The sequence below is a fragment of the Oreochromis niloticus genome, linkage group LG13, assembly GCF_001858045.2.
Source record: "Oreochromis niloticus isolate F11D_XX linkage group LG13, O_niloticus_UMD_NMBU, whole genome shotgun sequence".
Taxonomy (NCBI): Eukaryota; Metazoa; Chordata; class Actinopteri; order Cichliformes; family Cichlidae; genus Oreochromis; species Oreochromis niloticus.
The window spans coordinates 8,471,568-8,495,721 of record NC_031978.2 but is presented as its reverse complement, the minus strand read 5'-3'; the positions used below and the strand labels follow the sequence as shown (position 1 = coordinate 8,495,721).

General features: G+C 40.6%; 2 protein-coding genes and 1 long non-coding RNA gene across 12 annotated transcripts in view; 2 read left to right on the top strand and 1 right to left on the bottom strand.

Annotated features, from left to right (window-relative positions):
* LOC100709572 (ABC transporter G family member 20) overlaps positions 1-4,024 on the top strand; it is a 40,038-nt gene extending 36,014 nt beyond the window's left edge. For all 9 annotated transcript variants that reach the window (XM_025897784.1, XM_019366583.2, XM_025897783.1 and 6 more), the window contains one exon: positions 1,149-4,024. In XM_025897784.1, coding sequence (XP_025753569.1) covers positions 1,149-1,255 — 107 coding nt within the window. In that variant the 3' untranslated portion in view covers positions 1,256-4,024. The remainder of the gene's footprint in view (positions 1-1,148) is intronic.
* Positions 4,025-13,569: 9,545 nt separating this feature from the next.
* On the top strand, positions 13,570-14,735 carry LOC109204791 (uncharacterized). 2 transcript variants are annotated; one of them, XR_003213611.1, is made up of 2 exons: positions 13,570-13,872; positions 14,134-14,735. It is a non-coding gene; the product is annotated as an uncharacterized LOC109204791 (long non-coding RNA). The 2 variants fall into 2 exon arrangements; XR_002064288.1 differs by having other exon boundaries at positions 13,945-14,735.
* Positions 14,736-16,010: 1,275 nt separating this feature from the next.
* On the bottom strand, positions 16,011-23,881 carry LOC102082902 (major histocompatibility complex class I-related gene protein). The gene is made up of 6 exons (XM_025897782.1): positions 23,854-23,881; positions 21,738-22,007; positions 20,171-20,500; positions 18,042-18,134; positions 16,868-16,885; positions 16,011-16,740 (listed from the first exon to the last, which is right to left on the bottom strand). The coding sequence occupies exons 2-6, from the start codon at positions 21,949-21,951 to the stop codon at positions 16,658-16,660; spliced, it is 738 nt and encodes a 245-aa protein (XP_025753567.1). The 5' UTR covers positions 21,952-22,007; positions 23,854-23,881; the 3' UTR covers positions 16,011-16,657.
* Between the last annotated feature and the right edge of the window lie 273 nt (positions 23,882-24,154).

Sequence of the window (24,154 nt, the reverse complement as noted above, 5' to 3'; positions counted from 1 at the left end):
GGAGCCCATTATAAGAAAACTGGCATGAAGCAAAATGAGCTACAACAGCTTATTTCAAACCGAGAATAAACTAAGCTGCGCTCTGAGGTCTGTTTTAAAACATGCAAAGCAATTCTAACAGAGTCCAGCAGACATGGAAATTTAACAGTAGGTCAGCTTTAAATGAGTTGAAGCTACATCTGTGGGTCACTTTTTGTTCTTTTCTTTTTGATTGATAATTTTTTAATAGACAGAAAAAAGAAGAGACACAAGTTACAATTTTCTAAATGATCTAGAACTTTTGATAAAATCACATCATGTTGTGTCCACTTTTTTGTAAACCCTTTCTTATTCTTATTGATATAAAGGATTAGTTTACTAAAGTTTTGGAAAACTATGTTGCAATAAAATAATTCAGAGACTGTCGGCTATAAAAAAGCAAAAATTGTCCCTGATTCTTATTAAAGCACTGGGGCCTCTTTCAGCAGTGATTACTCCATGTCCAATCTGACCACTTGCAGGTGTGCGTTTGCTGTCAAGCTGGGTGGGTGATGAGTGATGACGTTGATACAGCAAAAAACTCACAGTTTTTAAAGAGCTGTCACCAGGTGCATGTTGAGGCATATCACAGTTTGGTTGAATTTCATCAGAGGTCACACACAGGTTACATTAGAGCTTCCCACTGGCACTCTAACCCGTGGGATAGTGTCACAGTGCACAACACTATAAATATATCTAAAAAAAATGTAAAAGCGTGCTCCTTTTTTGCACAGTTGATCTGACATGCCTGACACATCTCTGAGTTGCAGCTGGAAACCCAGCTCCCATTGATACTCTTCAACATGATGAGTCAAATGGGCACAGAAGCTGATGCTTGCTCTCTGCACAAATCACAAATAAAAGGATGGTTAGAAAGAAATCTTAAATTATTTTGAGCTCAGGGAGATACGCATAAGTGCATATGGAGACAACTTTGAAGTGAGGGGGTAGAGTTTCTGCTTTCTTATAGGTGCAGTCTCAGAACTTTTTGATCACAGTTTGCATAAATCTGGTGCTGAAATCGTCGACCTTGTCCACATACAGGTTCCGTTTCTGTGTCCACTCTGTGCTGGTTTTTTCTTTTGTTTTTTAATCTATGTAGTAAATGTAAATATAAATCTTCCCATCAGGCTGGGGTCTGTCTCGGATGATGGTGTGGCGAGGCTTCGCTGTTACCTTGGGCTGGAACACTTTTTTCCTCATCCTGGCAACAGTCATCCTGAAGCTGCGGACGTGACAGCCTCACCCCACAGAGCCTCCCTCAGAACGGGGGGGTGGAGCTGTCAGGTGAAGCCCTGAAGTCAACGACTCACTTGGGCCTCCTGCATGTGGATGGACTGGGGCAACAGCAAGAGGGAAAAGAGAGGGGAGGGGTTCACTGTGGTTTAATGGTCTGATGGGTTGAATGCATCAGTCTCTCTCCTCCAAATTATGTCTCTCTCTCACACACACTTACAAACATAGACTCTTGGGGTCCCCTATCCAGCTGCCTGATCCTGCAACAGTTGCCTTTGGCCTGTTTAAATGCAAGTGTGAATGTAGGATTTTGCACACAGAAATACACAAGGTAGAAAATAAACATGCACAATATGTTATCTAAGTATCGTGTGTGGTCCTTTAGTTTGTTTCACTTCTTTCTGTAGCTTCTTTAATTCGACACCGTCTGAACGGCCATGCACCAGCTCAGGGTCACGTTTTATTATTTTTGTTTGGCCTTAGTCTTTAATGCTACTAAAGATTTTTCTGTAATACACTTTATTTTACATCAAGTGGAGCAGCCCATTTGGGGGGGGGGGAGTGAATGTAACTGTAAGACACTGTTTTTTGTCCTTGCAGTATGTACAGTCTATCCTGTGTATATTTGCATTATACAGACAAATCTGTTCAAGTTTATATAAAAAAGAAGAATCTTAGCACAACAGAAGCTTTTTGTCCACAAGAAAATGTGAAAATGTTTTCCAAGCAGAGAACCTGAGTGGAGGATTGTTGCATAATGTCGTGGGACTAGTTTTAAAGTGCTGATTGCATCATGTTGCTCAGAAGGTTCTCACCCATTCAGACTTCCCACAGAAACACCATCTTCTCTATCTGCTCGCTTTTAATGTTTGTGTTCAGCTTTTTGTCCTGTCTGTTTATGACTTGACAGGAAGTGGTTGCATCTCACCGTGTTACCAGGTGCTGCAAAATCGTCACGTAGAGGTGCATTATCGCTGTTGACTGTTCAGCCTGAAGGTTTTCTCATTTTTTGGTGTGCCTGTGTCTCTTTTAGGAGGAGATTGGTGATGGGGAAAGTATTGGTACTGTATCTGTTTTTTAATTATTATTTCTCTCTACTTTGCTGGACAGAGTGGAGGTTCTTGGACAGATTTCCTTTCGCTGGTATATAGCTGTACTAATCCATACAACTATTTTTTACACAGACATTTAATTTGCTCAGACTTTTTATTAATCTTTCTTTAAGAATAATACAGATTAAAAGCACACAGGAGTAATGCTGCTTTGAATTAAACATGTTATGGAAAGTAGGGAGAAAAAAAGGGAAGAAAAATCAAATGAAAATACAGAAATAAGGTGTTTATAGTCAGAAAGCTTGGTTTTCCTTCCTTTTTTATGTAGAGGTAAACTGCAATGAAGAAATTTTAATCTTGAATGGACTTTTGGGGGTGCTTTGACATGCTACAACAGATACCACTCTTTGTTTTGTGGGGTATGTTTCCAATTAGAGGTTAGAATAAACAATGACGAAAACAATTTTAAAACAAGACATGCCTATATCTCACAGGTTGTTTATTTTTCTGTCTTAAATCTACATCATAGGTGCATCATAACCAAAAGCCATGCACAATAACCTGATGTGCACCTCTCCAGCAATGTAATTATATGTCACACTGATGCAGGCACAGGTGTAAATGCTGGCAACCACGTCAGCCACTTGTGTACGCTACATCATAGTGTCTGCATAGATCCACTGCAGAAGAATAACCTAAGTGTAAACCAGTGAGCTGTCTGCCTTTACCCATAACATCATGTCTTCAAAGGAATAGTTTGACTTTCTGGTGGCCTAATAATAGGGCAAGACTAAACAGTTGGCTTAGCTTAGTGCTAATACAGGAAAGGGTAAAACAACCTGCCCAATTTAAAAAATACAAAAATATTTAAAGGTTAGTACATGTTTTGGTTCATCAAAAAATAATAACTAAATAAATGAACTAAAATAAAAATAAGGACATATTCAATCACAAGTATGTTTTTACTGTTCAAGGGGTTTTTAAGAAGTGACATTGGTATAAATTCTTTTATCTATTTTCCCAAAATATCAAAGTGTTTCTTTAAATGTAAAAACCTTTGAGAGACCCACAGTGCTGCAAAAGCACCAAACCAGCATTACATGTCGTGCCAGTAGAAGTGTTTACATTCATTAATGTTTAATAAATCAGATTTTACTTTTTACCCAGTTTTTGTTTCCATTCTGTTGATCTAAAAACACATACTGATGCATAATGTTTTTTTTACCCATGATGCAACAGTGCTGGTAATGGCAGTTATATTATTAATATGTCCATTAACAGGATAAATTATGAATCTAAATGACTGTAAATCCCTCTGCTTGCTTTGTGTTGGCTTACATTATAGCTTAATGATGAAGATGTGCATACACCATGCTGTGTACTGAGATTTTCTTGCACTGTAAATCTGCTCTTGTTGCTCTGCTGTACATTCATCAGTGTTCCTGTCGCACATTTTACGGGACATTGTGTTCTTGATTGGTAGAAATAGGGGAGCGTTGACTTATTCGTCTTATTTAAACAGCTTTCTGTGATGTTCAGAGGACTTCTAAATGGACTTTACTGTATTTTGCCAAACTGTGAGGATATACTGTAGCTCTGTTCATAATCTTACCTCTGTGCCTCAGTTGACTTTCATCACACGGTAATGTGTCTTTATATAAAATCATGTTAAAGTGGTGGTAAATTGTTACAGCTCAAGTAAAATTGTTGCTGATTCTGTGAAGATGCTTTTGTTTGGTTTGGTTTGTTCTTGGAAAGCTGATTTATTGTTGCCAAAAACTCAGTTTGATCTGTGTAAAATGTCTGATTTTTGTTCAAAAGTGCTTTGTATCGATTACTGAGTAATAATCTTGTGTTCAGTACTTACATTTACTTTCCCACACTCCAGTACCTACAAGACCAGCTAAATAATATGTAAAAGCAAACATCTAAACAAAGGTCTGCATGTCTTTGCATCTTATGATTTACATGAACTGCAATGATCCAACTAAAGATCCTGATTTAAATGAGCTATGGGGATTCTCCTGTATTGGTCCTATAATGCTAACGATTTTTCAAGAACAAGCATATCAAATTAAATATTTTGACTTTGGCATGAAGGATGCAGCACAACATCTGCAAAATTGCTTGTTTAGTCATTGATTTTAGACTCAAATAGCTACAACACATATTGGATGCACTGTCATGAACTTTGTGTTGATATTCATGGTTTCAATCTAAAGAAGTTTAATGATTCACTGATGTTTACTTCTGCACCACCAAGAGAACTGCATTTTTCATTGCTTTGTTATTTATTAGTATTACATGTTTTTCTGTGTTATTTGGTATGAAAAATCATGGTGCATGTGGATAAATCAGTGATTTTGAGTCCCTTGCCTTTTATCAAGGCTGTCAGGGTGAAAATAGTCAGCTTTGTGGTTCAGCCTGTTTAACCTGTTGGCATACAGTCTGCATGCCAACAGGCTAAACTAGAACAGAGAACCTGGCAAACATTATACCTTCTTAAGTTTAAAAGTATGTTTCCATGCTATCTTCAGCATTTAGCTCAAAGCAGTCTGTGGAGGTTTGTGATGTACACTTTGAGAGAGCCTGCAGAGAGTAGTGGCCATTATGCCCTTTATGACACATAATCTTTAAATGTCTGACTTCCCTATTCTGGAAATGTGTTTTCTCAGTTAATCTAGATCAGTGAGTTCATCTGTCTCTAATTGTTTTTAGTTGGAAGTGGGCATGAAAAGAGGAAGTGATTGAGCAAATCAGATTTTTGAAATTTTTATGGCTAAATGACTGCACTTGTTGTATTGTTTGTCTGTGTTGCCAAGACACTATCAGTCAAATCAAATGAAGTTCAGGGACGGTACAGTGAATACAAGTCTGAAAGTTTTTCTTCAAATCACCTCCATAGTTGATTATTCAAAGTTATAAAAGATGTGTTTATATTGCAGTTCATGTAAACAATACTATAAAGATTTGTGCTGCCAGGATGAATCCTCTCTGCTCCAAACTCTACCTCCGCTGTCTCTCCCTAAAGGGCATGTAAAGCATTTACACTCCTGTGTTCTGACATTTATGCAGTGTGATAGTGGGCAACCATGTCTGCATTCACTTATTCTCATATCATAAACTCCTTAATGAAATCCTACATTTGTGTCGTTCTTCTGAATCTTGGAGCTGTGCAATTAGTCACACTTTTATTGCTCACAAGTTTATTGCTATTATCCAGTGAATAGTGTTTATGGTGACAATTATTTTATGCAGTGAAATGGGCTGTGATTAGGCAGATTTCCACTACTTTATTTTAACAATATATCCCAACTGAAATCTTTGTAAATATTCTCTGTAGTGAATGCAGACAAAGTAAATGTATAGTAACTAGTGGGGACAATTTATGTTTTCTCATACATTCCAATAATGTATGCTTTGGCCTATGTGTCTGTCACAGAGTACAAGTGAAGCCTTACTTCACTGAACTGAACTTTACAGAACTGAGACTTACCTTTATAAGTCTTAGTTGCAATCAAAAAAACAACAACAAAACATTATCAGGCAAACGGCTGTTAAACAGTGTCTTATACAGAAAATTTCAAAAGATTCCTCAAACGCTTGATTAAGCCTCACTGATTCAGAAACTTATTCCCGTGAACAAAGCAAGACAGAGCTCGATCCATTTTAACTTGCAATGGGAGCCGATCGGATCAGGGTCTTGGAGCTAAGAGCTCCTCACCTGATCCCAGACAACTCCAAATTCCAGCCCCCTGTCAACATGTGTCGTGTGTGTCTGCGACAGTGAACATGATGTGTGTGTGTGTGTGTGTGTGTGTGTGTGTGTGTGTGTGTGTGACTGTATCTGTGAGCATGTGATGTGATCAGTGAAATGTGAGTGTCTGTCTGTGTAGAAAACAGGTGAGCATTCATTGCTAAAGATCTAATCATCTTGCACAATGACAACCATATTGATCCACAATTCTCTAACATTTCCCTTCTGTTTTGTCATTTTCCAAGGCCCTCCAGTGTAATTTATCCTCAGCTATACACCACTTGTACGAAACATTTTCAGTGCATACATCATTTATACACAGGCTTCCGGCATATGAGTCATTTCATGTTACTGCAATAGTACATAGTTAGTACATGTTTTAGCAGTTATCTTACTTATCATTCATCTCATACATGGTAAAATGCATCCTATGAATAGGCCAATCAATACCAACAGTCTATGAACAGGAGTTAACCCTTTCAAAAGCATATGCCACCATAGTCCAGACATCAACCAAGCTATCCCGTCCATCCCTGGGGATCCTAATGGTGTGGGTTCTTCCACATACTTCTGCAATGCTGTCAGGTTCTGTAAGGCTTCATAAATGTCTGATCCAATCGTGTATCCATCATCGCTCTGATGGCCGTCTGCTCTTCTCTAAGGGCTTTTCCTAGGGTCTTGTTCACACTTATTTGTCTCAATAGCGCATACCTGTTGATTTCTACGTGCATCCCAGCTTCCCCGACCTCGATCCACAGGAACAAACTTTGCATGATCTTGGCTCCAGGTCCCCAGATATGAAAACCCGGGGGACGACGCTCGGATCAGTGAGCCCAGTGCTCGCACTCAGTTTGTCCCTCTTTGTCTTTGATCCCGGATGGTGTTCAATTCTCTCTTTAGGTGTTGGTGCAATTACTGAGCATTTGGTCATGTTCTGTCTTCCCTCAGTCATTGCCATCGGGTATGAAGAGTCAAATGGACAGTCTTCTGCCTGCTGAGTTTCATCACTTGCACACCTGGCATCCATCAGACACGTCAGGCACTTAATTCTGTTCAAGCGGGGACAAAAAGAATAGGTGACATTGCACAAATGCCATGGCAAATCCCCAACCTGGACTGACCCATTGACCCTTCACACACATGGGTAACTGGCCTGCTTCCAGTTTGTTTAGCAGTATAATGTCCAGCAATGGGTCTGATACTTGGGGCCAGGCCAGCAGGTCTGTCTTACCAGAACAATTCACCTTTCCAGGTACTGGTAAGTTGACCTTTCCATTCAGGTTCAGGGGAGTCAAGAAGTTGGCGATGTTCCAAGTACTTTTTACTCCTGGGTGTGTGGCTAGGGCGAGCAAACAAACTGTTTTGCTCTCAGTGATGCTATATGGCCACAGTCCGGAAGAATGTGTAGACAGCGGCGTATGTGCACAAACATAACAATTAGTCTTATTGATGATGTGAGCAGTTGTGTTCATGAACTGCCACCAGTAATTTGTTGAGAACCCATGCGGGTAGTGGGTGTGGTTGGCTTTGTCCCAGTGCGCTCCTGCCAGACCACTCAGGGTCAACAGGCCCAAGATGCTGTGCCATGTACCCAATCAGTTCAATTACAAAGTTTGGGTCATTGTCACTATAAATAGTCTGTGGAATCCCGTGCTCTGGGATGATATTTTTACATATTGCTTTGGCAACCGAGATGGCATCTGCTTTTCTAGTTGGGATAATTTCTACCCACTTTGAAAAAGGGCACACCATCACTAGCCAGTACTTAAAGCCATTACAGTTGGACAATTCTACAAAGTCCATGTGAATAACTTGAAATGAGTGACTGGGTCTGGGGAATTTGCCTCTCTTGGGTCTCAAATTACCCTGAGCATTGTGCTTGCAACATATCATACACGACCTACAAAATTGGTATTAAAGGTATTAAATCCTAAAGTATAAAAATGTTGTGCTACTGCTGCCATCATCCCTCCTGTTGTGACATGGCACGGCCCATGGCTCAAAATTTCAGCAGTCTTATATAAGTCCTTATTGTGAAAATGATGACCACAGTGATACAAAGGAAAGGCCCTCTCCAGAATATTAAAATATGCATGGGAAAGTGAAACAGCATTAGGTGGTCATTCATGGGAAATTGCTGTCAGTCATTCCCGGTCACAGCCATGGCTTCTGGTGTCTGTGCTGTTTACAGAGTCATAATTCCATCGCTGATCTCCCTCTGCACCGTCACTCTTGGAGCTTGGCATGCTCCCTTTATCCCTCAGTTTCTGTTCTAACGCAGCTCTAGGTTTAGGGCAGAGTACGTTGTACACCCTAGTCGTCTTCCTCAAGGTCAACGTAGGATCACTTCTCATGACGATCTCTAGGAAGCCAAGTGGTGCAGCCCCTCTGCCTTAGCTCCTCTCTGGGTCGTCAGCTTTGCTAGAAGTGGTCTCTGCTTCCCACTGGTCGTCTTGAAGCCTCTCTCCTGGTCTCAGTCTCCATCTGCACCTCGGTCTCTCTTTCCATATCACTCACATCACGGTCCCTGCAATTTAAAAATGGAAATTCGCCTCTTTTGCCACATGGCCCTCACCATGTGTCAACTACACAAAATTAGAGATGCACAATAAAGTTGTACATGCTCTCTTAAAAATTCCCAGGGCCTCTCCCCTGGAGTAGCTCCACTCCAGGCCTGTAAACCTGTGTTAAGAAACATTAGCCAGTGGTTCTCATGTTAAATCTCTTCAACTCCCAGCTCCGCTTGGAGCTGGCATCCACACCACTATAATTGTTGCCTAGAACACAAAATCTGTAAGTTAAAACAAACTCCATATTTGCAAACAACCGTAGATCATAAGCATAATAAAGCATCAAGCACCACAGAGACAAGCGTCATATGCAGTTTTCCCCCCCAAATCATTAATCACTACTGTAGCCATAATTTGCCCCAAATCATGGATCATCCCATTTATTTATTCAAAACTACTGTAACCAGTGACTTTCCTTAATGTAGTGAAGTAGATTTTGGGTTAGGATGTTACATGATGTCCCTAAACGCACCACTGACATCCACACCTTTCAGCCGGCAATTACCTGGCTATAAGAAACAGCTGCGCTTCACTACTGAGAGAAGGCATTTGGCAGTCTTGACGATCTAAGGTGGCTGCAGCACTAGGCAGTTGAGCTCCACATATCTCTTAAGGAAAGCTACTCAGTTGCCCTTAGAGAGTGGTGTGCATTAGACTGCTGCTGTCTTGTCAGATGCCGTTTTGTTTGTTATGCACTAGTGATGGGTAGATGAGGCCTCGTGAAGCGTTTCAGCACATTCCCCAAACTGTATCGATACTGTGTCGACACAGTGTTGCTGTTTTGCTCCATACTGACACCTGCTGGACATTAAGTATCATTGCAGGCAACTTACTTGAGACTCACAACAGACACTGATTCAAAGATCTAGTCGTACTTGTACACTGTAAGTTATTTTACTTTCCATGGAATCATTTTATATCTTTTACATTTCAAATATTGTAGACATCTATAAAATATATTGTGAATGACACTAAGTGAAAATTAAAATTAAAGTATTGTGAATGTAATATTACCCATTTGACTCAGAGTTTATTATAAAATTCTATTCAGAAAAATAAGTTTATCCAATGTTTTTGCATTCAGTCTATTGCGTTTTTTTGGCACCATTTCCCCAGCTTTGGAAAACTCACAGGCACAGATGAAGCTGGGGTACACAAAAACTGCAAAGCCAGGTGGAAAAGGTTCTGATAAGATGTCTTCCTATTCCCCCAGTACGTTAAAGGATCCTCTGATCTTGGAATGTTTCTCTCCGACACTCTCCACAATACTAAGGGGTTGGCAGTCCTCTATAATAAAATTCAGGACTGCCTGGCCCAGAACAGTCTTCCTAGATGCTGATTTGAAAATAATAAAACACATATTAATTAAAAAAAAATGATGATAAAGCTGTTCAGTGTCAATATAGGCTGACCTGTGTTCATTCTCGGTGTGTTTGTCTCCTCATTTTCATGTTTGGCTCTGTAATGCCTAAACACTGAGGAGGTGCTTTTGTTTGTGTAAGAAAGCTCTGCAGAACAGATGCGACATTTAACCTGCATAAAATGACATAAATAATTTACACTTCAACTCACATTGCTGTTTTTCCTATTCTGATAGATTACACTGAAACAAAGACAAACTATTACGTTATTTGCAGTTAAAAGATCAAAATGATCCCACACAGCAGAAACATTTCTTTTTCTTTCGGGCTCCATTTTGTTATGGAGAGATGTGTATTTTTATTTGTTTTTTTTTTTTTATCTTTGCGAGAGTAATTTCGTGTTTTCTTTTGTTTTGTTTTTTTTGTTTTGTTTTTTTGTAGCGACTCATTCCGTTGGCAGATACGGATGCGGTACTTTTTAAACACAGTTTGGCGCGTTGGCAATGAGCGATACAGCAGCTGTATCGATCACGTGACTTTTTCTTAAAGTGACGCACGCACCGATACAGGCTTCGCTAGGTGAGCTTGATACATGTGTCGGTGCGTCAGTGTTGCAGGACCCATCACTATTATGCACTACTTTTATAAAGTATAGTGATTTGGGATGTGGTTTTATGTAGATCTTTTATTGATTGTTTAATGTTTTATCTTTTCCTTTATTGCTTTAGTGGAGGTGCGGCCGCTTGTTTAGAGGCTAGGCACGTGAGGTGGAATCCCCTCCCCGATGCATGCGAGTGTACACACCGGGCATAGGCAGATTGCACCATTTAGAGTTTAGTGTGAGTGAGGTTTGCTGTGAAATCACACGGGTGAGTAATTGGTGGCACCCTTGGGCACTCCTCCCTGTAGGTTGCCTCCTCAAATGGCCGGTCTCCACCATTTTGTTTAGTTGCTTCTTTTAACATATTGTGCTTGTTTTAGGGTAGCATTGTGGTAGGGAGTATGTCGTTTTAATCATTGTTTGGTAATAAAGTGTTTTAATTAATTATTTTACTCTCTCACCCCTGCTACCCTAGGTGCTTTTTGATCTTAGTTATGTTTTAGTAGTTCCTCTTAATAAACTTTTGAATTATAAACTAACTTTGTCTCACCTCTGCCTTTAAATAACGAGTCTGTGGGCCTTGGTAGCCAATACAATCTTCTCATTGGCTAGAGAAATCTTTCCTGGGGTTGTAGCGCCCTCCCCCAGGTGGCGTTGTCACTACTTTAGTAACCGTCCCCGGTTATCTCATTTTCGCGACACCACATTAAGTAATGTCACTCACTTATTTTAACCCTATGAGCTCAATAGCGGTATAATAATGAGCCCATCAGTAAAATGTTCTGTAATCACTGCAAATCCTGCCTTTTTTGTCACTTATCTCTGTCTCTGTGCTGAATCCTCCACAAGCACTCTTAAAGAGAAACAAAACATCATCAGTGGAACGTCCTGGAAGTCAGGCCTGGGTCAGCATTCCAGAGGTGCTGTAAAAGCTCATAAAGTTAACAATCTGCTGCTGTAAAAGGAGTGACACTGGTTTCAACACAGTATGTGTCTCACATTGTATGCACATTTTCCCCACTGTAACATTCAACATTTTCCCAACAACACAGTGTCATACCATAACCAACACATAGCCAGTAAACACAGTTTCCTTCACACAAAAATCTGTAACCCAGAAAAGTAGCAGCTATAGGGTTAAGTCTGCAGGGCCCACACATTCTCATGTGACCCTAAAATCTCCCCCTCTGGTCTCTGTCATCCTCCTGCTCCTGCAACAAAGAAACACATATACACACATCCACCCTTTTGTCACATCTGGGTAGAAGTAGGTGCAACCTTGCATACTGGTGTTAAGTCAGTCAAGTCAGTCAGCTTTTGTCAGCCCAGTCAGTTCCCCATTTTTTTTATTGGTGATAGCGGAACCTCTCGTCGCATTAAGTTTCTACTGCCAGCAATATGACGTCATTTCAAAAAAAGAAAAAAAAGAATTTAGAATTTACCGGATTACCTCGCTGAATCCTTTTAGAGAAGGACTTACTTTCTGACTGTGTCCCAAATAAGTGGCTTTCTCCAGAGCCCATTGTAATGTGGAGAAGCTCAGTTTGCAACCATTTCCGAACAAAAGGTTGTGTAGCGCTTTCAGTTCCAATCATGCAGTCCTGCTTTAATGAAAGAGATTACCAAACAAAACTTTCAGTGCACTGTGAAAGTAACAAATAAAAAGGCCTTGTTAAGTCATATCCAAGCATGCTCTTCATCTTAGGAGGGTAAATCATACCAAAACTAATTGACAGGTTCAACTTTGCAACAAAAGAAAAATGTATCAGCCAGATTAACACCCATCCATCAGACACACACCACATAGCACAACCCTAATGTCCTATTAGATGCTGAGTTTCTTTCCATGTAACCAGGTGTGTGCCATGGTAAAACTTTCCCCACACATCAAAAACAAGAAACTCAATGATCTATTAGTCTCATTTATTCAAACTCTCTCCAGCATTCTGTTTTCCCCTGCTATAATTCAATCATCCTTCCTAATACTAGTACTTATCACTTCTCATCCCACTAAGTAACCTGGACAAGATGATAAAACAGAAACACATGCTTAACGTGCTGTCTGGTCTTCATGAGCTTCACTGTATGTGTGTATGTGTTAACAGAATTAATGCATTTTCTGTTTGTGTGTGTAATTTTGTGTACCTTTCTCTTAGCGGTGCTTCAGACACCTTCTCAATTCTCCACGTAAAGCAGTCAGGTTTTCCTCAGATTCGCTAACCCAATTTGATTTCCCACACTAACCAACAGCATTCTTCTGTGTCCTCCCCTGCTCCTTCCACTCTGGTCTCCTCTCCCCCTTGCAGCAGTCCAATGGCAGTTCTCCTCTTCAGCTTTGTCCTGTGTAGTCCCACTATCTCTTTCATTGCCATTTCACTCCAAACGTGGCAAATGTCAAACTCAGACAGTCTTCTCAAAGGTCCATGGACACACAGTTAGAAAGTTGCAGTTTGTTGGAAACGCATCTCCATCCATCCAGTCATGATGATGGTGTTTTTCTCTTTTCTTTGCTGAAGCAGTTTCCACATAATGCTGCTGCTGGACCTCTCACTGCTCAGGAGACTGCTGTTATCTCTTGGCCTGCCATGTTGTTTGTTTTTTGGAACTGCATTTCTATCTTCAGGGAGAAGTTAACTTCCTTGGAGCTTGCTTTTCAGGATGAGAAACACGTGGAAGTGAAGCTGTAAAACAATTCAGCCAAAACTCGACCTGAGTGTTTCTAATGATATCAACCTATAATTTTATTCCAACTGCTGCTGGAAAATTGATCCAGGTCTGTTTCCCCACCTGCAATTGAAACACTCTGAGACAATTTCATCATTCTTATCACAGTGTGGCTGGATGGGTTATGTGCGTCTCTCTCGCTGGTTCTTTGCTTGCTCGCTTCACCTTCTCTCCCTCTCTTTCCGCAGCACTCGCTCCTTGTATCATGTGATTGGGCTAATTAGGAACCCACCTGCATATTGATTACAGGGTGGTGTCTGTCTGTATAAAGGGAAGCCGTTTTTTTTGTTGGTTCATTCCTCCTGAGCTTCTGGCGCAACACAGCAGTAAATGCTGGCCTATTGTTTAATTTACCGAGACGATCGGATCGTGTGACTGCTACAGGTAGGCTTCCTTTTGACCTCTGATTTCTCTCAGAAGTAGGTAGGTAACTAGTAGTCATATTTCTGCGGCCCGCTACAGCACGGCTGTTTCTCTTTTCTTTACTCCAGCCATGGTGGAGAGACTTATTTGAGTTGCGTCCACCGTGCAGTATAGCGCCTCCAGTCTTGGGGTAAGCCGCTTATATTATAAGCTGCTAGTAGTTGTAAATCAGAAGATTAAGGTTATCTTTGCCCTTTTGTAGGGTTTGATTGGTGCCGCACCCTCTCAGGGACCAACCGCCTGATTTTAAGCGAAGAGTCGAGACGCCTGCCTAGCTGCTGTCTTGTCTTGTCTTGTTTTGCCTTGTGTTCCGTTCTGCTGGCTGTCCAGTTTTGTTCCTGCTGCTTTGGGTCTCACTCTAAGCCCCTTTTGGATTATTGTTTCACTCCAGCTTTCACGGCTGGCTAGGGCGATCCTCAGCTCCATATCGGCCTGGTGTTACAAAACTGGTACTGCCTCCCCATTTTCTCCCAGTTTGTGGAGAGGTGCACGAGACTGAGTGGGGCTACGGACAATCGGAACCAGCACCAGCTGAGGGCTGGCTCGCAGAGTGCAAGTATTTCCAATCTGTGCTCTGTGGTGTGTATGTGGGTGTGTTTTATTAAAGATTTCAGTTTTTCTTTTAATTCTCTTTTTTTTTTAAGTATATAGAGAGCCCGTTATTTGATGTCCCATGTTTTTATCCCTTTAATGTGTATGTCTTGTGCTTTTATTTCAGCGAACTGAGGATCTACCAGCGGCCGTGGGAGCTCAGGTGGCGGGTCGTTTTCCACACTTCCTTTGTTGTACAGCACCGGGTGAATAGACTATAGTAGGGTTTTTTTTTTTTTGTGTGTGTGTGGTTTTCTTTTGGTCCACCGCTGCTGGTAAGTCCCAGTTGTATGTTTATTTTTTTATTGTAATTTGGGACACAGTTTTAGATGACACTGCATTCAGTGCGCTGTCATTGTTGTTTTATTTTTTACTAATAAATAAAATTGTGTTAATATTTGAGCCGGCCTCAGTGTGCATCCCTGAAACTGTGCAAATGCTGTTTTAGTTGCATTTCATTTCTAAACAATTTTATATTTCCTGGGGGCAAAATTCCCCCCAGGTGCCGTTGTCATTTTTTGGCACGGTGGTTGGCACTGTTGCCGCACAGCAAGAAGGTCCTGAGTTCAATTCCACCATCAGGCCGGGGTCGTTCTGTGTGGAGTTTGCATGTTCTCCCCGTGTTTGCGTGGGTTCCCTCCGGGTACTCCGGCTTCCTCCCACAGTCCAAAGACATGCAGCTTGTGGGGATAGGTTAATTGGATAATCCAAATTGTCACTAGGTGTGAATGGTTGTCCGTCCCTGTGTGTTAGCCCTGCGACAAACTGGCGACCTGTCCAGGGTGTACCCCGCCTCTCGCCCTATGACAGCTGGGATAGGCTCCAGCGCCCCCCGCGACCCTGAAAGGATAAGCGGAAGCGGCTGGATGGGCTTTCTTCAGGCGTCCTGGCTGTCAACAGACTTCGGTGTGTCCTCCCCCCTCCTCGGTGGAAGGCCAATTGTTGTGCTCCGGCTCGAAGGACCAAATAAATGTTAGGTCTGCACTTGCAGGCCTCGCTGATTCAGAGACTTATTCCCGTGAACAAAGCAAGACAGAGGTCGATCCATTTTAACTTGCAAGGGGAGCCAATCGGATCAGGGTCTTGGAGCTAAGAGCTCCTCACCCGATCCCAGACAACTCCAAACTCCGGCCCCCTCTCACAGTCCTTTTATTAACTCAGTGCTTACACAAACATCTCATTAATCATGTGACAGATAAAACACTCACATGTGATCATGTGTCGTGTGTGTCTGCGACAGTGAACATGTGATGTGTGTGAATGTGTCTGTGAGCATGTGATGTGATCAGCGAAATGTGAGTGTGTGTCTGTGTAGGAAACAGAGGTGAGCATTCATTGCTAAAGATCTAATCACCTTACACAATGACAACCATATTGATCCACAATTCTCTAACACATAGGTGTTTACACAGTAAGCAACATATGGACCAATAAGTGAATAATATAAAATACATAGTCTTTAGACTAACTTTTTATAATATTGTAATGGCATATATTCAACAATTCAGCAGTGGTAATGGTACCTGATATACAGGTAACTCCACCACTGCCACTCTTTTTAGTACCGTTTGTAGTGTATAGGTCATAACCTTTATTTGGCTCGTGCTGTTTTGGTCCTCATTTAACCAGGTTTCAGAAATTGCAGCCAAAAAAAAAAGTTCATACAGAGACTTCTGCTATTGAAAATGAATTATGTCTGGCCAAAAATATTTTTAATTCTTCTTCTGTAAAGCATTTACAATCATGGTTTATATTGCGATCAAAGTGATTTTCAGAATAAATACTTACAGCATTGCTGTCTATGCTCAGTGTCTGTGCTCTAAAGTTACAGATAATGAAACAAGAATATAGACGCTAATGTATGATTCAAATATCTGTTGCGAATCTTTGCATCTCTTTACTTTTTAAGAATAGTTTTGGTTTTTTTTTTTTAGCTAAATAGATAAAGTGGAAACACTTGAGTAACAGGAAACAGCTGAAACTAACAAGGACAGGTGGACAGGGGAAGCAAATTTGCAACAAGACACAGAGGACAGCAACCAAAATAAAAGCGATCACTGTTTTACACAGAGGCAACAATGGAAACCCTAACCAGAATACTAATTGAAATAAACATGAAGTGAAATAATAACAAAAGATAAAAACAAAAAAACACACTCAAGAGATTAAGGAACTAGAAAATAAAGTATAAACAACAAATAATAACAAAATAACCAAACACAAAAACAAATAATAAACAATAATTAAGAGTAAAAAAAAAAACTCTGGGTCGAAGATTGAGGACATGCCCCAGTAGGTGTAAAAATAATCACCTCTGCTCTTGTTTAAGTGGTGTCGACAGAGTGTGCAGGGTCCTGTATGGTCTGTGAATTTAGTCTCTCTGAGAGTTCACAATCAGTTTCAGGAGCTGTAAAGTCCAAAACACATTGTTAGACCACTAATATTGAGGTGGATTTTATGTCTAGAAAATAATGACATCTCATACATTATATCAGAGAAAAACAGAAGAAGAAAATAAGTCACAAATAACTTACAAGATGTAAGAGGTTTTTCTGAAACAAAAAGGAAATAAATAGTCTCAGTATTTATGTTCAATACCAGTCTTATTCTCATCAGTTTTCACTATCACTATCACTTTTCATTCTAACATGAAAAGTGATCGACAAACCATAGCTTTGTTATTTGATATACAACTCCAATTCCAAGTTGGAATGCCATGTAGAATGTAAATAAAATCTGAAAATAATTATTTGAAAATCTCTTAAACTCATTTTTTACTGACAGTAGAACATTGAAAACCTATCAAATTTTTAAACTCTTTAATGGTTAATGGATAATTTTGCACTTTAATGGAAACAAATGCATTTGATGGCAAAAACATGTCTTAAAAAAGGATGGACCAGGATAAACAAGAGGTTGGAAAATAAGTGGAACTTGGCTTAGACATGAATTGAGCTACGGTTTGGGGAAAACCTCGAAGGGGACTGGCGGCGGCTCCCAGGCTGGCAGACCCCATGTACTAAATAGAAGAGAAGAAGTTAAAGAATTGAAAAGGGGAGGGAGGGTGGGGCACGTAAACGAGAATGAACAGCTTAGTGAACTGGGGGGACATATATAGATGAGAACTGGAAGGAGCGTGTTTGGAGGCGTGGTCCTGCTCCTGAAATTCAGATATTTATCTCCAATAAAAATTATTTAACTTTGTAGTTTTAAGGTGAAAAAATGTGTAAAGGTTCAAGGGGTATCAATACTTTTTCAAAGCACTGTACTGTCTGCTTTGTTCTGTGTCTCTTCTTTTTTGGAACCTAGACTTTTAATGGAGACATCCAAAAGTCTCTGTTTACTCAGCTCAGCTAGGATGGTTGGCACCTGGACCAAACGATATCTCGAAATAAGGAGTGGAAGGCAGTGGCTGACTGGATTTTTATCATCTTTTGCTAAAAACAAAACTAATGCAATTCTTTTATGGTGATAGGTGATAGGTTAAGGTTAATAATATTTTTTTTTTTTTAAACTCCCAAAACAACTCATGTTCTACTATTTTCGGGGGCCCCTGTCAGTCATTGTCACTTTGTGGCATGGGTAGATAGTTTTACTGAGACTTTTACTGTTGCTGTTTGTTGCTTCAGATTCTAATGTTGTACTAAATTTAGCTTCAGTTTAGCAGTATGAATAGGTGCTTCAGTTCTGCTCATTTGAGCCTCTTACCTTTCTTCTTTTTGTAAACAGTAAATCCAATGGCACCAATGACGATGAGAACAAGGAGAACAACAACTGCAACAACGATGGGAGTGGTATTCACTTCAATAAACAAACAAAGACAACAGATGAAGCAGGTTAAAACTGAAATACATCTTTCCTGTTATCACATGTAGAGTATTGAACTTCTACAAATCATACTTATAATGGAATTGCAAATATAGTATAATCTATATAAGAGTGCCCTGTTGTGTGCATATATAACAATATTAACAGTAATGTTCAGAAGTCTTGTATTACCCCTTATGTCTTTATATTTTGCTAGTAAAATGGGAAATTGTTGCACGTATATATGAAAATGCAAAAACAGAGTCTGTGTATCCTAACATGGTTGAAAGTCAATATTTACTATGACAACGTTTAATTTTCAACACAGACTGAACTCTCTAAAGCAAGCATTCTTGTGATTTTTTTGGTGTCAAAAGGTTCAGGGAGTGGCGGCCATTAGCTGTGACTGGTTGGGAGTGAAAGGAGGAAGACGAGATAAAGACATCCTGTGGAAAAGAGTCAGACATTAATAATAACAAGTGCTGCCAGAGTTAATCTCGTAAAAATGACGTTAATGCCATAACCGCATTAACATGGCAAATCTCCATTAGCGAGTTGCCGCGGAGCGCCCAGTGCATGGGGCGGCACGGGATCAACGCGTTAGCGTGGTTAGCTGGTTAATACGTTGACGCCGTGCAGCCCCCCTCCTGTCCGTGAGTCCTGCTTTTGGGTCCTATCCTGCCTGCCATACAGCACTTGCCATAACAAATATTCTTTGATTTAGTGTTATTTATGGGTTTGGTTCCCCTTATTCTTCCACATGTGTGTTATGTCCTTAGTTTCTATTCTTTAGGTTTCTGTTACTATACCTTCCTGTGTTCCATGTTTTCATATCTAGTCACCCCTGTCTCTGTGTTCTTGCATCTCCTGTCTCTCTCTAATCAGTCATGTCTCCATGTCTCAGTGTCAAGTCTGTTGCCGTTTCTCAATACTTGCGTTCTCGTGTACTCGTGATACGTCATCAGTCGGAGACCAAGTACTGTTCCAATTCGAAGTACGCATCAAACCAAGAACGCGAAAAAGTCCCGGATGTGTTCTCGCTCCGCCCGTTTTATCGAGCATGCATCGGTGGTGACTTGTGTGGACTTGGTACAGCTAAATATCCCAGAATGCATTTCGTCCGAAACTCAGACAAAGGCCGTTTCTCAATTCTCAAGTACGTGAGTACGTACTCGCGTTCTCGGCGAGTCCGTACTCCCATGCGTTCTCGGCCAGTGCGTACTCGCCGAGAATGCGAGTACGTACTCACGTACTTGAGAATTGAGAAACGGCATGTGTTTCTGTTCCTGTCTCATGTTTCCTGTTTTACTTTGACAGTCTCGTGTCCTATGTAGTGTTTTCAGTTTTGCTTCCTCCCATTCTCGTTGTGTGTGAATACTCTCAATTGTGCTCTCCTCCGGTGTCTCATTCCCTTGTTAATCCTCTGTTTAAACCCTTTGTCTTCCTCTGTTGCCAGATCGTCTGCGTATCACCCACTGCGATTCCATGTTCCAGGTCTCAGGTCTTTAGTTTCTTTGTACTTGTTTTTCAAGTTCTTCCCAGTTTAGGTTTTGCTAGTTTAGTCATCATCTCCTTTTGCTTTTGTTTGTATTTTGCTCGGCCATAATAAAGGCTCACTTTCAGTAAGCTGGTCACCAGTGTCTACATTTGGATCCTATCTCTCTCCGCTCCACACATCTGCCCCAGCAGACGTGACATTAAGACCACTTTTAAAAAAATTACAAATCTTTCTCATTAGAAAAAAACTAGAGACATGAGTGGTGGTTCAAGACTCCTCATGGTCTATGGATTATTTTTTCCACCTGAAAAACATCCACAGGTCTATTCATTAACAGCTTTGGAACCATAACACCCTTCCTTCATCAGCTAAATGCAAAAGCCAGAGATTGATATATTTTAAATACAGTAATTCTTAATGATCCCTTTACCAGGCCAGAGTAAAACTTGAAAAATCCACACTTTTACTTTGGTCCTACTTCATAACAAGAGAATGAAATACAACAACACTGCCACCATGCTGCGTTTCTCACCTTCATTATTTTTCATTTTAGATTTGCCCCAGTTGGTACTGATCAGTGATTTCTTCAGTCCAATAACCACTTCCTCCTTGTTACCAGAGAGCTGAAACACACAGTCATACCTCCTCCAGTCTTCAGGTGTGACTGATGAAATGTTCAAGTCAATGTGGAATTGGAAGCTTCCATCTTGGTTCAGAAGCATATCTCTGTGGACCACACCTTCATGAATCTCCTCTCCATCTTTCCTCCAGAACATCATGGCTTTGTTGGGATAGAAACCTGTGGCATGGCAGCTGACTGGAGAGGAAGGAGTTGTCTGGAGGAGAGACACTGAGGGAAGAACTGAGGAGGACAATTGCTGTAATTTTAGGTTCGGAAATATTTTTTTAAATGTTTCTTTTTTATGTCTCTTTTTTCACATTTTTATTTGAAAACTATTAATACATCTTTAAATTGTATCTAAAGTCCCACACATATAAAGAAAAAAATTGTGCAAAGCCTTATTAATTGCGATAAAGAATGTAACTGAATCGTGAGTGAAGTAAGCTACTAGCCACTCACGGGCCTGTGATAATGAGTAGAAGCCAGATTTTGTTTTGTTGTAAAAGGTTAAAAAAAATAACACAAGTACAAGAAATGTATTTTGACATGTGCTTTGATTTGCAATTACCTATGAATGATAATGTTTACAGGCGGGGGGGTTTTGACAATTATGAAGCTATCTAGCTTCTTTAAAATGATTCTGGCAGTAGTTTGATATCGGCTTCTTTCCCATAATCATATTTATTATGTTTTTATTTGCTTTTTAAAAGTTTTACCACTTTTCCTACCCAGAGGAAACTCAAGATTTTACGATTCTGACATTTTCCTACTTCTTAACATATGTAAAGTAAGAGTAATCTTGGGCTACGTCCACACGTACCCGGGTATTTTTGAAATCGCATATTTTTCTATGCGTTCGCACCTTTCGTCCACACGTAAACGGCGTTTTCGGTCACTGAAAACGGAGATTTCTAAAAACGCCTGCCAGGGTGGATATTTTCGAAAACTCTGTTTTTGCATTTACGTGTGGACGAGAAAAACGGAGAAAACGCAGCGTCAAAGGTGTGCGCCTTTTTTGACGTTACACTGTGCGCCACGTTATTGTTTCGGTGAAATGAATTTCTACAATACTGTTACTGTTAATTGTACTCTCTGCAGTGTTTAAATGCTTACATATACACACACAGTTACTGTCCCTCCACACATACCACTCGGTTCTGCTGCTATGCCCCATCTTTGTTTACTATTTCCTACCGAGGCTTCTAGACTTCTGATTGGCCAACATTTCTACACGGTTAGGAATATATCGCCACCTGTTGCTTTGGCATGTTCCTAGCAGCGTTTTCCTTCATTTCTGCATTTACGTGTGGACGGGATTATTTTTTAAAACGAAAACGGAAAATCTCCGTTTTCAAAAATACCCGTGTACGTGTGGACGTAGCCTTAGATTATTTTGCAAAAATTGTTATTGAAAAGTTAATATTACAGCAAAGAAAACATATACTTTCTGCAAAGATGAATAAAAATGTAAACCTACCTTTTCTGTTCAGAAAACTCTCTGCATGTTTCAAACAGTTCTTTAAAATACTAGGACAAGTCACAGTGTGAAACAACTTATACTCCTCAGTTCTTGTTTTTAAATCTTGTTTGGCGAGTTCAGCTTCTGGGGTTAAGGCAATCCATGTTTCTGAGTCTTTGTCAAATGCAATGAAGTCTTCTCCATTGTATCCAAAGGTAGTGAAACCATTCATTTTTTCCGTCTCATCATCCCATTCACAGCCTGTAATCTGCTGGATAACATGAACACCTGGGAGAGAGAGAAACAGAGACCCTTATTTCCAATTGAACCTATTTCTCAGTGTAGAAAAACACTTAATTACTTGATTTATCTGAACATTTTATAATGGTTGCTTTGAAATTTCAGCTTCATATATCAAATGCTTTTCAACATACATATTTTTCTGACAAATGATCCATCAACCAACTTTCAGTTTAAACATGAATATGTCAAATACTATTACAGATAAAAACCTGGAATCTTTACTGATCTTTCTCATCATTAAATGAATCAGAATCTGTAATTTGAGACAGATGCTTCAAAAAATGTCTGAGCATTGGCTAGTTAAAATATTTTTAAATAGTCCAGCACTCATGTAAAGTCCCATATTTGAGCACATGCTGCGGAGCCCACTGGCTCAGGCTCTGGAACAGACAAACCAGGTTCAGACATAGCAGCCAGTCTCCGCTGAGGTCAGAGACTGTAACCGCATTGACTTGGTACCCTCGGGATTGGCAGGGCAATCGGCCATCTCCTCCGACAACCAGGGCTGCGCAATGCTCACAGCCATCTCCAGTTCCTGAGGCTGGAGCTGTGCAGGGCTGCCTCTTCAGATTGCTGAAGCTACGAAGGACATTCCATACTGTGGGCACCCACAGCCCTCTCCTTTGATATTCTCTGGGGCTGATAGCGAGGCCTAGCTATTCTCATCCTTGGAATGGGTAAGGGTGCAGGGACTGGCTGGGTCTAAGGCCAGCGGTCCCCAACCTTTTTTGCGCCACGGACCGGTTTATGCCCGACAATATTTTCACGGACCGGCCTTTAAGGTGTCGCGGATAAATACAACAAAATAAAACTAGTACCGGTACCGAAAATAAACAGAAACAGAATAACGCTGAAAACCGATAAAAACCCTGAAAACCATACATTTCACACCTCAGCCTCAACTCTCGCGGCCCGGTACCAAACGACTCACGGACCGATACCGGTCCGAGGCCCGGGGCTTGGGGACCGCTGGTCTAGGCTACCCTTCCCATGGGATGGATGCCGGATTAGGTAGTCTCCAGTGAGGCCACAGTCTCAAAACAAGCAGGCTGGGGAGCAAAACAGTCTTTGTGCAGGGGCCCTGGTAAAGCAGCACAATACAAAGTCTCTGGAGAAGTTGGCTCATGAACTTGACAGTTTGATTCCGAGGGAGCCAAACTGGCAAAGCAAACAATCTCTGAATAAGGAGCACAAATAGCCCCTTCATACTCTCAACCCTAAGGAACAAAAAAATCAGTTCTTAAATTTACCGGCTCAAAAACACAGCAAAGGTTTATTATCTGCTGACTCAGAAATAGAACAAATGGGTTCATTTTTTGCTGGCACATTAATACAATGACAGAAAGGAGGAGGAAACAATGACAGAAAATAAAGCTAACAAGCCTTTCTGACTGCTCTAGTTTTCTCTTTTTTGAAATGGAACTGAAAGCAAAGGAAGAAGGGTGGAAAAAAGAAAAGGCTTCAGGGACAAGAGGGGAGGAGTGGGGGCAGAATGAGACAAGTTAGTTAAGGAAACTATCACGGACAAACAGGATCCCACAATTATTTATGTTTTTGAACCCATTTTGCACAGAGAGGCTTTTTTTGAAAATGTATTGATAGCAATGTTGAATATTATTACACAGGAAAAAAACAACTACACGTAAAATAATTACACCATGACGCCTCTGCATTTCTAAATGGCGCAACAGTAACTACCTGTGTATATGTAAGCGTGTAAAAACTGCAGATAGTAAGATTAACAGTATTTTGTCTCTATCCGTCATTGTAGAAATTCATCTCATGTAAACAATAAATTGGCGCACAGCGTGACATGAAAAAAGGCACATACCTTTGACATTGCGTGACGAACTCCGTATTCCTCGTCCACACGTAAACGCAAAAACTGAGTTTTTGAAAATCTCCAACCTGACAGGAAATTAATAAAAAATCTCCGTTTTCAGTGATTCGAAACGCCGTTTATGTGTGGACGAAAGGCCCAAACGCATAGAAAAAGCAGCATTTTCCAAAATACCAGTCTAGGTGTGGACGAAGCTGTATAGGAATTTCTTTTATTTATGTATTATTCACATAATTTTATTGTATAATGCCTTGGTGCCACTGGATTTTAACATGTCTCACACTCATACAGT